General features: G+C 47.0%; 1 protein-coding gene across 1 annotated transcript in view; it reads left to right on the forward strand.

The window, feature by feature from the left end:
- Positions 1-17322, forward strand: part of LOC148478265 (transmembrane 4 L6 family member 1-like) — a 28712-nt gene that overhangs the window by 10536 nt on the left and 854 nt on the right. Inside the window, exons 2-4 of the mRNA XM_088455716.1 lie at positions 3733-3798; positions 7686-7831; positions 9617-9803. Coding sequence (XP_088311842.1) covers positions 3733-3798; positions 7686-7831; positions 9617-9803 — 399 coding nt within the window. The remainder of the gene's footprint in view (positions 1-3732; positions 3799-7685; positions 7832-9616; positions 9804-17322) is intronic.

The following is a 17322-nucleotide window of genomic DNA, read 5'->3' on the forward strand; positions in this document are numbered from 1 at the left end:
TCTTTATACTGCTCCCTGTCCACATTTTCTTTATGCGGCTCCCTGTCCGCATTTTCTTTATACAGCCCCCTGTCCACATTTTCTTTATACTGCTCCCTGTCCGCATTTTCTTTATACTGCTCCCTGTCCGCATTTTCTTTATGCGGCTCCCTGTCCACATTTTCTTTATACTGCCTCCTGTCCACATTTTCTTTATACTACTCCCTGTCTGCATTTTCTTTATGCGGCTCCCTGTCCGCATTTTCTTTATGCGGCCCCCTGTCCGCATTTTCTTTATGCGGCCCCCTGTCCGCATTTTCTTTATACTGCCCCCCGTCCGCATTTTCTTTATGCGGCTCCCTGTCCGCATTTTCTTTATTCTGCCTCCTGTCCACATTTTCTTTATACTGCCTCCTGTCCACATTTTCTTTATACTGCCCCCTGTCCGCATTTTCTTTATGCGGCTCCCTGTTCGCATTTTCTTTATACTGCTCCCTGTCCGCATTTTCTTTATACAGCTCCCTGTCCGCATTTTCTTTATGCGGCTCTCTGTCCACATTTTCTTTATACTGCTCCCTGTCCACATTTTCTTTATACTGCTCCCTGTCCGCATTTTCTTTATGCGGCTCCCTGTCCACATTTTCTTTATACTGCTCCCTGTCCTCATTTTCTTTATACAGCTCCCTGTCCACATTTTCTTTATACAGCTCCCTGTCCGCATTTTCTTTATACTGCCCCCTGTCCGCATTTTCTTTATACTGCCCCCTGTCCGCATTTTCTTTATACTGCCCCCTGTCCGCATTTCTTTATACTGCCCCCTGTCTGCATTTTCTTTATACTGCCCCCTGTCCGCATTTTTCTTTATACTGCCCCCTGTCCACATTTTTTTATACTGCCCCCTGTCCGCATTTTTTTATACTGCCCCCTGTCCGCATTTTTCTTTATACTGCCCCCTGTCCGCATTTTTTTATACTGCCCCCTGTCCGCATTTTTTTATACTGACCCGTCTGCATTTTCTTTATTTCGGCTCCCTGTCCACATTTTCTTTATGCGGCTCCCTGTCCACATTTTCTTTATACTGCTCCGTGTCCACATTTTCTTTATCCTGCCCCCTGTCCGCATTTTCTTTATACTACCCCTTGTCCGCATTTTTTTTATGCGGCTCCGTCCACATTTTCTTTATACTGCTCCCTGTCCGCATTTTCTTTATACAGCTCCCTGTCCGCATTTTCTTTATGCGGCTCCCTGTCCACATTTTCTTTATACTGCCCCCTGTCCGCATTTTCTTTATACTGCCCCCTGTCCGCATTTTCTTTATACTGCCCCATCCGCATTTTCTTTATACTTCTCTCTGTCCGCATTTTCTTTATACTGCTCCCTGTCCGCATTTTCTTTATACTGCCCCCTGTCCGCATTTTCTTTATACTGCTCCCTGTCCGCATTTTCTTTATACTGCTCCCTGTCCGCATTTTCTTTATGCGGCTCCCTGTCCACATTTTCTTTATACAGCCCCCTGTCCACATTTTCTTTATACTGCTCCCTGTCCGCATTTTCTTTATACTGCTCCCTTTCCGCATTTTCTTTATGCGGCTCCCTGTCCACATTTTCTTTATACTGCCTTCTGTCCCAATTTTCTTTATACTACTCCCTGTCGGCATTTTCTTTATGCGGCTCCCTGTCCGCATTTTCTTTATGCGGCCCCCTGTCCGCATTTTCTTTATGCGGCCCCCTGTCCGCATTTTCTTTATACTGCCCCCTGTCCGCATTTTCTTTATGCGGCTCCCTGTCCGCATTTTCTTTATTCTGCCTCCTGTCCACATTTTCTTTATACTGCCTCCTGTCCACATTTTCTTTATACTGCACCCTGTCCGCATTTTCTTTATGCGGCTCCCTGTCCGCATTTTCTTTATACTGCTCCCTGTCCGCCTTTTCTTTATACAGCTCCCTGTCCGCCTTTTCTTTATACAGCTCCCTGTCCACATTTTCTTTATACTGCTCCCTGTCCACATTTTCTTTATACTGCTCCCTGTCCACATTTTCTTTATGCGGCTCCCTGTCCGCATTTTCTTTATACTGCCTCCTGTCCACATTTTCTTTATACTACTCCCTGTCCACATTTTCTTTATACTGCCCCCTTTCCGCATTTTCTTTATACTGCTCCCTGTCCGCATTTTCTTTATACAGCTCCCTGTCCACATTTTCTTTATACAGCTCCCTGTCCGCATTTTCTTTATACTGCCCCCTGTCCGCATTTTCTTTATACTGCCCCCTGTCCGCATTTCTTTATACTGCTCCCTGTCCGCATTTTCTTTATACTGCCCCCTGTCTGCATTTTCTTTATACTGCCCCCTGTCCGCATTTCTTTATACTGACCCGTCTGCATTTTCTTTATACTGCCCCCCAGTCTTTATAATGTATATTCTGCATATTCTGACTTTGTCACCCCCAATTTTTCTTATTGTGCACCACACATATTCCCCCACAAAACCCCTTTCAGTATGTTATTACCACACACCCCTTCTCTAGTCAGCATTATGTGTCTGTCCCAGAGCCGGAACTAGTAAGTAGACTTTTCGGTGCCCTGTGCCAGAAAGAGCATTGGTGCCCCCCCCCACCTATTTTTAAAATAGGGACATAATGCACACGAAAAAGGGGCATGGTCTCATGGGGAAGGGCCAGGGAAGAGATAGGGGAGGCCAGGAGATGCTGGTGACAAAATAAGAGGAAGCTACAAGTGAAAATAATAATAAACAGAAAATTGGCAGGCCCAAACAGCGCCCCCTGTCCTGCGGTGCCCTGTGCGGTGGCACCGGCCGCACTACCCTAGTTACGGCCCTGGTCTGCCCACATAGGTTTTCCCATCCATGTCCAGCACTGTGCCTTCCCAAGTAATTTTTACTTACCACACAAGGGCTGGCTTCTGCAGCTGGTTGTTGCTAGATCCAAGTTGGAGAAAGGACCTCTGACCATTCTTCTCCCGGCTGGTCTGTCAGGCAGCGTTGCATCCTCATCCTCACAGCACAACGCTGCCCGTGGCCCGGGCACTTCTGTCTGCTATTGTAAACAGAGATAAAGTACCAGCCAATCAGCTTCTAACTGCCATGTCAAAGGCTGTGTTTGAAAAATGACAGTTAGGAGCTGGTCGGTTGGAATTTTCTCCCCGTCCACTTTGTCTCCATCCAAGACTTAGTAAGTAGATCCCTTGGAGAGGACAACTGCGCCTTTTTAAAAAGGCGAAGCTCCACAGGGGCAATGGCGGCTGGCGATCTGCCACTAACGAGGAGTATGTGAGACACGGAGTGGGGCCCACTGGGGTTATGTGGGCTGCGGGCCAGCGCCGACCCTGAAAACAAAGCTTCTACTGGCGCCCCCTCCCCACCGGCACCCAGGGCACATGCCCCACCCTTGTTACGCTCCTGTTTCCAGGGATGCAGGATGTGTGCAATTAGAGAATTGAGAGGAAATTGTTCTCTGCAACAGGTTTTGCACAGAAGTGACAGGTTCTCTTTAAGTAGAAATACAGCAACAAAATAAAACTACAGCTAACAATAATTATTACCATTTTTGCATAGTACTTGTAGGTTTATGCTGCAGAATTGACAGATCCTAAGGAAAAATGGCTGCAGCTGGGGGGAGGGCACCTCAGTAATATCTTTTTATATAGGTTATAGTGAGAGCAGTTGTTTTGCATTTGAAGGCCTGACCGTCGAAATATAGTTAAAAGTCCAATCACCTCTTTTATTTCACCTGCAGGTTTTCCTGCCAGCATTTATGATGCTGTGTGCTGGGGGAGACGGATGCTGCGCAAACAGATGTGGGGTAAGGACGCCATGGTCATAATATTACATTAGGATTCTTCACATCAAAGTTTTTTGTTTTTATATGTATGACAAATGATGTTATATTTGAACTTTTCTTATGTATCCCCGGTGGGTGGTGTAGCAGCATTTCTTTCTAAAATGACCTTTAAAGTACTATTGGAACCAGTGACGTGCGGTGTATAAAAACACAGTTTTTATATCAAAACTCTGGAGCATGACAGGGAGTATGATAGGGAGTATTATAGGGGAGGGAGTATGATAGGGAGTATGATAGGGAGTATGATAGGGAGTATGATAGGGGAGGGAGTATGATAGGGGAGGGAGTATGATAGGGAGTATGATAGGGGAGGGAGTATGATAGGGAGTATGATAGGGAGTATGATAGGGGAGGGAGTATGACAGGGGAGGGAGTATGATAGGGGAGGGAGTATGAAAGGGGAGGGAGTATAATAGGGGAGGGAGTATGACAGGGGAGGGAGTATGATATGGGAGGGAGTATGACAGGGGCAGGGCTGCCATCAGGGGGGACTGTCGGGACTCGAGTCCTGGGCCCGAACACTCAGGGGGCCCTCCCGTCGTCTGCTGCTGCCCGCGCGCCCGCCTGCCACTCCCCCCAGCAGCGAAAGGCCCGGAGGAGGGATCCCGGCCACTCCTACCAGTATGCTGCAGGCCTACAGCCGCCCGCGCAAGTGCCCACTGCTATCCCCCCAGGGCCGGGTCTTCCCTCCCAGCTGCACAATACAGCGAATAAGTGAGTGACTCGTTGTGAGTCACTTCTCACCCAGCCCCAGCCGCCGCTGCCATGTCCATTACCTTGCGCCCAATAAAGTTTTTTTTTTACACTGAAGCAAGCGCGGCATGACGTCATGACGGGGAGGCTGCACATCCCTGATTGGATCACTTGCCCCACAGGTTCTAGCTTATGCTTTGTTGTCTCAGCTTCCAGCAAGCAGGGGATCCTGCACATGCAGGTTACATGACACTGGTGAGTATTTAGGAATGGCTGAACCTCTAGACCAGCTCGGTGTCCTACCTCCCACATAGTCATCTTCTGATGGATTTAGGACTGGTAGCAGTCAGTGAGGAGAATGGGAAATAGTGGTGCCGTGGAGGTCGCCAGAAGTTGACTCTACAATGATTAGTTCACATTTCATGTCTCCATCTCCCACTGTCTCTCGTCTTTCTAACCACCATATCACACCATAGGTAGCTGCACGTAAATGCCGGTCACCAATGGCAGATTTCATATTGGTGGCTATTAATGTTTCTGCAATGCAGTCGCCATACTCACTTTCTCCACCAAGAGCGACGTCATCTTAACCCCCTGTTTCGCGGCATTGTATGTAATTAATTATATCATGGTCTCCTTGGTGTACAGTGCTATGTCGAATATTGGGGCTTTATAACTGAAAGATAATAATAGTCTTTCTATTATCGCCTCACATTACACTCCAGTGCAGTTCACTTAGGAAGTTAGGACACTTGGCTCAAGAGCTAACATTCTTCAGTTGAAAGACTGTCACTTTACCCCCTACTTTTCTGGCCCATCACTGCTGCACTCACCCCAACTTACTCCCTCGTACTTAGTGCTCAGACTGAGGGTCTCATTCAGCTGAGCGCTAGCAACCGGGTCGATGTTAAGGCCCTGCGCACGCGCAAGCCCCGGAGCGAGATAATTTCACTACAAGCTCACTACAAAAGGGGCGGCTGTCGATGTTGATCGACAGCTTGCACCGTTTTGTAGGTGGGGTGGGGGGGTGGCTACACAAACAGAGGCATTCCTTAAGGAATGCCAGCCATTTTGTGGGCGGCAGCACTGACATCAGCAGTGATGTCAGTGGGGAGCTTCCTGCTCGATAAGAGCAGGAAGCTCCCTGGGGCTTGCGGTTGCCGAGACCCAACCTTAGGGTCTCGTCGCAAGCCCCGATGGTCGCGATGGTCTTGACCATCGCGACCAGCAACCTGGTCGGTCACTAAAGCTGTGGGTGGTAACCCACAGCTTAGCTAGCGACCAGGAGGCCACACTAAAAAATACAAGTGGCCGCCCTCATTCAGAACGAGCGGTCGCTTCTTGCGGCCGCCTCTAAATGAGGGCCAGAGTTCCCATCCTCAGCTACACTCAGGACACAGGCAAATGTGGTATAATGGCTATACTGCAATCACTGGATCTACCCATCAAGCTCAGCTCCCCGACTCTCTGCAGCATCCTCAGCTTCATTTACACGGTGTCCAGAGCAAGGCTGGACAATAAGTGGCCCTCCAGCATCTGTTTATCTACACATCCCAGCATGCCCTGCAACAGGTTTAGCAGGGCCAAATAGCAAAACTATGGCATAGCATGCTGGGATGTGTAGTTCTACAATAGCTGGTGGGTCGCTTATTTCCCACCCCTGGTCTAAAGCGTCTGTCTACACACACTTGAAAAGTTAACTGTGTTCAGTTGTAGGTGGCTAGTCCCATTCAGGATAGTATTTCCCCAGGGACTGGATAAAGTCTCGGTGGCTGTGTCCCCCTGCCCAGTGAGTTTACCTTTGGGGTCACTACACAGGGAGTAGGTGGTCAACAAGGCTCAGGTTCTGCCACAGTCTTAATTCTAGACAAACTAATCGCTTCATCTAACTCATCCATCTCGTAACAGTTTATTGTAGGAGGTGGAGACACAGGGGACACCATTGTAACACTGCATAGAGCCAGAAACCACTTTAGCCTAATGTGCATATTCAAATAGTCCTATCTGGGTCAGTAGCAGTCTCTCATGGCACTGTAGGCTATTCTGCTGTTAGAGGCGAGGGCTATTCTGCTTTTAGAGGTAAGGGCTATGGGTATCCCTTCCCTGGCACAGGCACCTCTGTAGACTCCTTATTTGAAGTTTCATGTTTTGTTTAATCTCTACTGTTCCCCCTTTCCCCAAAACCTGGTCACTGGGGATGTGCACTGAAAAAGACCTTCAGTCTTTACCCTCTTTCCTGGGACTGAACAGATTTAAGGGTGTTGCTGTGACTCTATAGAGGAGGAAAGAATGCCATACTGGTGAGGAGGGCACATCAGTAGCTTAACATTGATGTGTACCCCGAAGACCGAAGATGGTTATCACAATGCAGACATGTAAAAAAAGAAATTATAATAATCCAAAATACTATACTATAGTGTGCAGTAAATACATATAGAAGAAGAAAAGATCAATTTTGTTCAGAGGATTGTAATATTTAAAGATCATCATAAGTATATTGTAAACTAATTATGCAACCTCTCTAATGTAATAAATAGCTATTTTCTTTCAAAACAAGGAACCCCATTTAAATGAATGAGCCATTGAAGTAACTGGCTTTGACATGAATGGAAATGAACAACAGCCATCATTATTGTCTTTTCAAATAACAAAAGAGATTCACTTAGTCTATTGACCGATTTATTCTATGACAATTTCCCATGAATAGATTCGGCGATTTTAAAATCATGTATATTTGTAATAAATAGTGATTTATACAGTCACTTCTGCAATTGGATTCGTAGTATACTTTTTATACAAATAACTTGCACATTATTCATTGACTAATCTCTCTAGAGATCTGAGATTTGTTCAAAGCAATCAACCCTACTGTACATACATAACCAGCCGTACGTCTGAGACCAAGGAACCAGGAATTAATTAAACCTAGGCCCTACTGTTTTTGTTTATTTGTACCAATTACTTGGTTGCGACCATCTCTTGAATACTGAAATCATATGCAATTTCAGAGTATTAAGAAGAAATTTATTTCTAGGCAAACAATACACAAATAATGTTACTGAAAGTAAGAATAATTCATCTGGTTTTGCTGCTGTACATAATGCCTCTGATGGAAGGAAAAATGGATGACTTGTCTTATGTTTGGGGCTCCACAGATGTTCCTGTCTGTGCTTCTGTCGGCCTTGGGCGCCGTTGGAGGAGGCTACTGTGTGGTCACCTCTGCCATGGGTTTAGTCCGTGGACCTCTGTGTGACACAGGAGATGGAGAATACACATACCCTTTCAGGAATGAAACTGAGGAGTAAGTCACACGCCTGGGCATCATAGAAACCCATAAAGTATTAGCATAACAGATTTAATCAAAATGAATAATATTTTTTTTTTTTTTTTCGCTTTTTGGTGTTTGTTTTGTCCAGAAAAATTACTTGACTTTGTATTTTTTTTTATATTTTTTTATTAATGTATTTTCCAACAGGTCCTGTTTTTATGGAATGGACCATTTTTTTCAATGTCAGGGTTCATTAACAGAAGCCAATTATATTTTGTTTGCTTTTTGTTATGCTTATTTATTATTTTATAATGGGAGGGGCTGTTGTTTGTGTAAGAGGCCACAAAGTGAAAAAATCTGATTATGCTGCAAAACTTTGATTTTCTATTTTTTTTTGTGCAATTTAAGCATGAAAAAGAACGCCATAATAAATTTTTGAGACACTATTATTATTACATTTTATCTATAGGGCACCACAAGTGTTCTGCAGCGCCGAACAGAGAGTAAAACAATAAAGCCATACAGGGTAAAACAGTACAGTACATGTGGCACTACAAAGCAGAAGGTTTCAGTTACTGTAACTCCACTGTATAAGGTTCTCACACTTGCTTACAAAGCCCTCACCCATTCCTCTCCCATTTACATCTCTGACCTCATCTCCCTCCACTCTCCTGGCCGCCCCCTTCGCTCAACCAATGCACACCACCTCTCATGCCAACTGATTACTTCCTCCCACTCCTGCCTCCAAGATTTTGCCCGTGCTGCTCCCGCCCTTTGGAACTCTCTCCCTCTCCCTATCAGACTCTCCTCGTCTTTACAATCCTTCAAACGGGCTCTCAAGACCCACTATTTCATCAAAGCATTCCAGCTCCCATCCTAACTTGCTGCAACATGCTCCTTCCTCCGTTTACCCCATCTGTGTCACACCTGTTTGTCTGCCCCTCCCTGTTAGAATGTAAGCTCTTACGAGCAGGGCCTCTACCCTCTTGTGCTTCTCCTTACTTTACTTTCACCTACTTCTTACCCCCCACCATGGCACCTAACACTTGGTTGCTTACGCTCTGTTGCATATCTAGGTGTTATGGTCACTTATGTATCAATGTATATTATCCATGTCCTTGTCCTATTTTTTACTGTAAGTCCGTTGTCAAATTATTTGTTTATGTACTTTGTAAGGCGCTGCGGAACACTTGTGGTGCCATATAAATAAACGATAATTATAATAATAATAGGTGATAAATTTGCATTAATCTTTCATATTATAGTATCACCTGTTCTTAAACATAAGAAAATGTATCTACAGCTACAAACGCACATTACAAAGCACTGATGTAGAGACAGGAGACTCCATGTATTGGGCATCAATTATTCCTAAAATATACATGCAGGGACATGGGTTCCAAAAGGAGCCCATCCCCGCGAGGTACATAGGGTTAGTAAGTCACTTACACGATCACTTTACTTCCAGATTCGGACATGGAGGAGCATGGGCAAGTTGCCGTTACTGCTTGCATACAGGACTGTAAATATGATATTAGCTATTATGGTGGCAGTTTTGGACTTCCCATAGACCGCCCCGGTAACCGAACATCTATTAATACACCAAGGAGAAACTTTTTTTTCAGTAAAAAGAGCTTCATCAATAGGCACCATAATATTTCAGCAATCTAAAGCAACATCATTTGACATAGATTATGCAGCATTCAAGATAATGTGCTATTTGTTCTAAGGGTCGTGACATAACAATGAGATTGTAAAAGTAATCTAATGTATCCCACATGTAACTTGTAGCTAACGGAACATTCCTCTGCACTGCAGGGAGAGTTATCTGTTTGATCAGGACACTTGGAGCATTTGCAAGGAACCTGAGAACATTGTGCTCTGGAATGTTACATTATTCTCCATTCTGCTGGGGATTGGCGCCATTGAAACTGTTTTGTGTGTAATCCAAGTCATTAATGGGCTCTTTGGCGTTATCTGCGGCACGTGCTTGAGGAAACGAAAGGTGAGTGAATTTTTTGCTTGGTAATGTGTTATTGTTGTGAAATCAAATTTGTTTTTAAATGATGACACTATAGGTGGCACTATTGCCATTCTCAGTGATAACGCTAATCAATTACACTGGGGAACAGTTAATCTGTTGCCAGGGATTTAAGAGTCGATTTCGATTAATTTTGTGCTCCTGATCATCAATATGCCATGCTTATTTTTCAATTGGCTCTAGTTTTTGAGATATGCATATGTCTTTAATATTTATGAAAAAAAAATTAAACAATCTTAAAAATAGTTAAAAAGATATTTTTTTTATTCTGATTAAATTTGATTTGTAAAATGTTATAAAAAGACACAGGAAAATTACATACATAAGTGTTAGGAAGCTATGAGAACTGTTTTTTGTAGGATTTTCTTTTGTATTCTTGTTGCGGGCAGTCCCTCTGCAGACTCCAACAGTAATCGACCATCATGGGACGATCCCACCTTCCTTGTTATCTTTCTTCCATTATCTGATTATCCTGGTGGATCCATTCACCCTGTTCTTTGCTTAAATCTCCTAGATTGGACGGGAAGTGATCTAAATGGCTGTACAAAAAATGTACTTTAATACTCATGTTGGCACCTACTTTCTCAAAACATTTTAGCATGTTGTGGACTAATTCATGATAGTTGTCTGCCTTGTGATTACCTCAATTTTTTTGAATGACAGACACATAACTCAGCCATGCTTCAGATTCGGTTTCAGTCATAGATGTAGTAAAATTTGGATCCTTCACCAGTTTCCGTATCTGTGGGCCGTCAAAAATTCTGCCTTTCATTTTTCAATACTAAGAGATGGAAATGTTCGACAAATATACGTGAAACAATCGTCTGATTTGTTTAATGCTTTTACAAATTATTTCATTAAACCCAGTTTGATATGGACAGGCGGCAGTATGATTTTTTCCTGTCAATTATGGGCTCATGAATGATGTTGGCTTCTCCTACAGTTATAACCTCTTGGAGACTATACAGTTTGATGCCAGTGCTTTTGTTTTGCACGACTATCCCGTAAGCATACTGTCTGTGACAAGGGTACATAGTATATCCACTTTGCTGCCCAAGAAGAAAGTTTACAATTTTTAAATCAACAGAAACGGACCACTGATGCTCAGAATAAGCAATTGTTTCTAAGACTAACTTGATATTTTCATACTGTTCTTTAAGTTTTGTTGAATGACCGATAGGAATCGACTCAAATTTATTTTCATTGTGCAGTGATATGCATTTTAAGCTCCTTTTTGAACTATCCAAAGAGAGCGGCCAGTCTTCTGCTCGATATTCTGTTAATCCCATCATCTGGAGAACTTCCGGAATATTGTTGCAATACACAAGATTTTAATCTTGGATAAAGAACGGCAGTATGGCTTGCTCTCTATTTCGATACAACGTTATAGTAACATCTGGCTCAAGACAGTGCTTTTCTTGAAGTCTGGATGCTAAAAGTTCAGCTACTTTTTTCGATAAATTCTAAAATCGTTTAGTTCCTTTTGAGAAAATTTGTTTGGAGTAGAGGAACTTTCTTCAAACTTTTATCTGTGTTGTCACTTGCACTGGATGAAATTAACATTTCCACATCATCACATTCAACTTCGCACAAAGAACTGAATGATGGTACAGGTAAATCTTCGCTATGTGGTATCGGTTGTTTTGCAGAATTCATACTTGGGTATTCCCATTTGCATTTCTACCCTTCACATTTACAGCACAAAAATAGCAGTCACTCAAGTGATCGTTTGGCTCACACCACATCATAGCTATGCCAAAATTAAGTCCTTTGCGATCACCTTAGTCCAATTGCGGAGTGATTCCACGCAGATTTTACAAACTTTGTGATGCACCCAAATCTTGTCTTGCTGGCTTGTGTGACGTCCAAAATAAGCCTGATACGCTTGTTTTACGAATTCAGTGATATTTCTTCTTTCTTTTGCAACACTATATTTGCCACAAATATAACAACAAAACATTGGGGTTGTTAGTACACCGTCTCTGAGAAGAACTAATTTTTATGGCAAAAACGTTTATATTCACATTCAGTGCTAACTCCCAACAAAAGCCGAGGACGTTCTGAAGAAAACAAGCCCAACTGGCGGGAAATTGGTTGTGGTGGGACAAAGAGAGGGCCGAACAAAGGAACAGGGGGTGCGCTAACTGCATCACTCGGTCCTCTCCGGTGCTCCTCTCTGTATGCTGGGAGGAGGCGTGGCTGTGCTCTGAGGATGTCCCAGCAGGCTCAGCAGTGCACTGCCACGCCTCCTCCCAGCGTTAGTGAGGAGATATGAATGTGTTATGTGTTGCTCCTCTCTGTATGCTGGGAGGAGGCGTGGCTGTGGTCTGAGGATGTCCCACCAGGCCCAGCAGTGCACTGCCACGCCTCCTCCCAGCGTTAGTGAGTATATATGAATGTGTTATGTGTTGCTCCTCTCTGTATGCTGGGAGGAGGCTTGGCTGTGGTCTGAGGATGTCCCAGCAGGCTCAGCAGTGCATGGCCACGCCTCCTCCCAGCGTTAGTGAGGAGATATGAATGTGTTGTGTTGCTCCTCTCTGTATGCTGGGAGGAGGCGTGGTTGTGGTCTGGGGATGTCCCAGCAGGCTCAGCAGTGCACTGCCACGCCTCCTCCCAGCGTTAGTGAGGAGATATGAATGTGTTATGTGTTGCTCCTCCCTGTATGCTGGGAGGAGGCGTGGCTGTGCTCTGAGGATGTCCCAGCAGGCTCAGCAGTGCATGGCCACGCTTCCTCCCAGCGTTAGTGAGGGGATATGAATGTGTTATGTGTTGCTCCTCTCTGTATGCTGGGAGGAGGCGTGGCTGTGGTCTGAGGATGTCCCAGCAGGCTCAGCAGTGCACTGCCACGCCTCTTCCCAGCGTTAGTGAGGAGATATGACTGTGTTATGTGTTGCTCCTCCCTGTATGCTGGGAGGAGGCGTGGCTGTGGTCTGAGGATGTCCCAGCAGGCTCAGCAGTGCACTGCCACGCCTCTTCCCAGCGTTAGTGAGGAGATATGACTGTGTTATGTGTTGCTCCTCTCTGTATGCTGGGAGGAGGCGTGGCTGTGGTCTGAGGATGTCCCAGCAGTGCATGGCCACGCCTCCTCCCAGCGTTAGGGAGTAGATATGAATGTGTTATGTGTTGCTCCTCCCTGTATGCTGGGAGGAGGCGTGGCTGTGCTCTGAGGATGTCCCAGCAGGCTCAGCAGTGCACTGCCACGCTTCCTCCCAGCGTTAGTGACGAGATATGAATGTGTTATGTGTTGCTCCTCTCTGTATGCTGGGAGGAGGCGTGGCTGCGGTCTCAGGATGTCCCAGCAGCCTCAGCAGTGCACTGCCACACCTCCTCCCAGCATTAGTGAGGAGATATGAATGTGTTATGTGTTGCTCCTCTCTGTATGCTGGGAGGAGGCGTGGCTGTGGTCTGAGGATGTCCCAGCAGGCTCAGCAGCCACGCCTCCTCCCAGCGTTAGTGAGGAGATATGAATGTGTTATGTGCTCTGAGGATGTCCCAGCAGGCTCAGCAGTGCACTGCTGGGACTTCCTCCCAGCGTTAGTGAGGAGATATGAATGTGTTATGTGTTGCTCCTCTCTGTATGCTGGGAGGAGGCGTGGCTGTGGTCTGAGGATGTCCCAGCAGGCTCAGCAGTGCACTGCCACGCCTCCTCCCAGCGTTAGTGAGGAGATATGAATGTGTTATGTGTTGCTCCTCTCTGTATGCTGGGAGGAGGCGTGGCTGTGCTCTGAGGATGTCCCAGCAGGCTCAGCAGTGCACTGCTGGGACATCCTCCCAGCGTTAGTGAGGAGATATGAATGTGTTATGTGTTGCTCCTCTCTGTATGCTGGCAGGAGGCGTGGCTGCGGTCTCAGGATGTCCCAGCAGCCTCAGCAGTGCACTGCCACGCCTCCTCCCAGCGTTAGTGAGGAGATATGAATGTGTTATGTGTTGCTCCTCTCTGTATGCTGGGAGGAGGCGTGGCTGTGGTCTCAGGATGTCCCAGCAGGCTCAGCAGTGCACTGCCACGCCTCCTCCCAGCGTTAGTGAGGAGATATGAATGTGTTATGTGTTGCTCCTCCCTGTATGCTGGGAGGAGGCGTGGCTGTGCTCTGAGGATGTCCCAGCAGGCTCAGCAGTGCACTGCCACGCTTCCTCCCAGCGTTAGTGACGAGATATGAATGTGTTATGTGTTGCTCCTCTCTGTATGCTGGGAGGAGGCGTGGCTGCGGTCTCAGGATGTCCCAGCAGCCTCAGCAGTGCACTGCCACACCTCCTCCCAGCATTAGTGAGGAGATATGAATGTGTTATGTGTTGCTCCTCTCTGTATGCTGGGAGGAGGCGTGGCTGTGGTCTGAGGATGTCCCAGCAGGCTCAGCAGCCACGCCTCCTCCCAGCGTTAGTGAGGAGATATGAATGTGTTATGTGCTCTGAGGATGTCCCAGCAGGCTCAGCAGTGCACTGCCACGCTTCCTCCCAGCGTTAGTGACGAGATATGAATGTGTTATGTGTTGCTCCTCTCTGTATGCTGGGAGGAGGCGTGGCTGCGGTCTCAGGATGTCCCAGCAGCCTCAGCAGTGCACTGCCACACCTCCTCCCAGCATTAGTGAGGAGATATGAATGTGTTATGTGTTGCTCCTCTCTGTATGCTGGGAGGAGGCGTGGCTGTGGTCTGAGGATGTCCCAGCAGGCTCAGCAGCCACGCCTCCTCCCAGCGTTAGTGAGGAGATATGAATGTGTTATGTGCTCTGAGGATGTCCCAGCAGGCTCAGCAGTGCACTGCCACGCTTCCTCCCAGCGTTAGTGACGAGATATGAATGTGTTATGTGTTGCTCCTCTCTGTATGCTGGGAGGAGGCGTGGCTGCGGTCTCAGGATGTCCCAGCAGCCTCAGCAGTGCACTGCCACACCTCCTCCCAGCATTAGTGAGGAGATATGAATGTGTTATGTGTTGCTCCTCTCTGTATGCTGGGAGGAGGCGTGGCTGTGGTCTGAGGATGTCCCAGCAGGCTCAGCAGCCACGCCTCCTCCCAGCGTTAGTGAGGAGATATGAATGTGTTATGTGCTCTGAGGATGTCCCAGCAGGCTCAGCAGTGCACTGCCACGCTTCCTCCCAGCGTTAGTGACGAGATATGAATGTGTTATGTGTTGCTCCTCTCTGTATGCTGGGAGGAGGCGTGGCTGCGGTCTCAGGATGTCCCAGCAGCCTCAGCAGTGCACTGCCACACCTCCTCCCAGCATTAGTGAGGAGATATGAATGTGTTATGTGTTGCTCCTCTCTGTATGCTGGGAGGAGGCGTGGCTGTGGTCTGAGGATGTCCCAGCAGGCTCAGCAGCCACGCCTCCTCCCAGCGTTAGTGAGGAGATATGAATGTGTTATGTGCTCTGAGGATGTCCCAGCAGGCTCAGCAGTGCACTGCTGGGACATCCTCCCAGCGTTAGTGAGGAGATATGAATGTGTTATGTGTTGCTCCTCTCTGTATGCTGGCAGGAGGCGTGGCTGCGGTCTCAGGATGTCCCAGCAGCCTCAGCAGTGCACTGCCACGCCTCCTCCCAGCGTTAGTGAGGAGATATGAATGTGTTATGTGTTGCTCCTCTCTGTATGCTGGGAGGAGGCGTGGCTGTGGTCTCAGGATGTCCCAGCAGGCTCAGCAGTGCACTGCCACGCCTCCTCCCAGCGTTAGTGAGGAGATATGAATGTGTTATGTGTTGCTCCTCTCTGTATGCTGGGAGGAGGCGTGGCTGTGCTCTGAGGATGTCCCAGCAGGCTCAGCAGTGCATGGCCACGCCTCTTCCCAGTGTTAGTGAGGGGATATGAATGTGTTATGTGCTCTGAGGATGTCCCAGCAGGCTCAGCAGTGCACTGCCACGCTTCCTCCCAGCGTTAGTGACGAGATATGAATGTGTTATGTGTTGCTCCTCTCTGTATGCTGGGAGGAGGCGTGGCTGCGGTCTCAGGATGTCCCAGCAGCCTCAGCAGTGCACTGCCACACCTCCTCCCAGCATTAGTGAGGAGATATGAATGTGTTATGTGTTGCTCCTCTCTGTATGCTGGGAGGAGGCGTGGCTGTGGTCTGAGGATGTCCCAGCAGGCTCAGCAGCCACGCCTCCTCCCAGCGTTAGTGAGGAGATATGAATGTGTTATGTGCTCTGAGGATGTCCCAGCAGGCTCAGCAGTGCACTGCCACGCTTCCTCCCAGCGTTAGTGACGAGATATGAATGTGTTATGTGTTGCTCCTCTCTGTATGCTGGGAGGAGGCGTGGCTGCGGTCTCAGGATGTCCCAGCAGCCTCAGCAGTGCACTGCCACACCTCCTCCCAGCATTAGTGAGGAGATATGAATGTGTTATGTGTTGCTCCTCTCTGTATGCTGGGAGGAGGCGTGGCTGTGGTCTGAGGATGTCCCAGCAGGCTCAGCAGCCACGCCTCCTCCCAGCGTTAGTGAGGAGATATGAATGTGTTATGTGCTCTGAGGATGTCCCAGCAGGCTCAGCAGTGCACTGCTGGGACATCCTCCCAGCGTTAGTGAGGAGATATGAATGTGTTATGTGTTGCTCCTCTCTGTATGCTGGCAGGAGGCGTGGCTGCGGTCTCAGGATGTCCCAGCAGCCTCAGCAGTGCACTGCCACGCCTCCTCCCAGCGTTAGTGAGGAGATATGAATGTGTTATGTGTTGCTCCTCTCTGTATGCTGGGAGGAGGCGTGGCTGTGGTCTCAGGATGTCCCAGCAGGCTCAGCAGTGCACTGCCACGCCTCCTCCCAGCGTTAGTGAGGAGATATGAATGTGTTATGTGTTGCTCCTCTCTGTATGCTGGGAGGAGGCGTGGCTGTGCTCTGAGGATGTCCCAGCAGGCTCAGCAGTGCATGGCCACGCCTCTTCCCAGTGTTAGTGAGGGGATATGAATGTGTTATGTGTCGCTCCTCTCTGTATGCTGGGAGGAGGCGTGGCTTTGGTCTGAGGATGTCCCAGCAGCCTCAGCAGTGCACGGCCACGCCTCCTCCCAGCGTTAGTGAGGAGATATGAATGTGTTATGTGTCTCATACGTGACTACCAGCTACGTTATCACAAATAAAACAAATTCTTGTTACTGTTGAAAGAGGGTAGTTGTTAAAAAAGCAAAACTAAGTTGATTATGTTAAGTAAAGCGGCCTAGACTAGTAAGGTACTTATGGTACAAATGGAGAAAATAATTGAATTTTAAAATGTTTCATTAAGTTGAAAACTGGAGCCAATTCAGCTATAGTGAAGATCTAATGCGAATATAGGATCTGCAAGTACTCTCACACCGATCTTAAATCCTTGGCAAGAAAAAAAATATATATTTTTTGTTCCCCATTGTTATCTTTGCAATATACACTGTACCTTTACAGGCAAAATGCAAGTATTGGGTTACTATCTACCTTAAATGGAATTAAGCCCAAACATCGTTTTCCCTCATTTATAGCTTTGTTCTGCTGTTTCTTTAAAGAATGTGGTCTCAAGATATAGTAACAAAGACTAGTCCTGTTC

This window comes from Taudactylus pleione, unplaced genomic scaffold, assembly GCF_031769625.1.
Source record: "Taudactylus pleione unplaced genomic scaffold, aTauple2 ptg000667l, whole genome shotgun sequence".
NCBI lineage: Eukaryota > Metazoa > Chordata > Amphibia > Anura > Myobatrachidae > Taudactylus > Taudactylus pleione.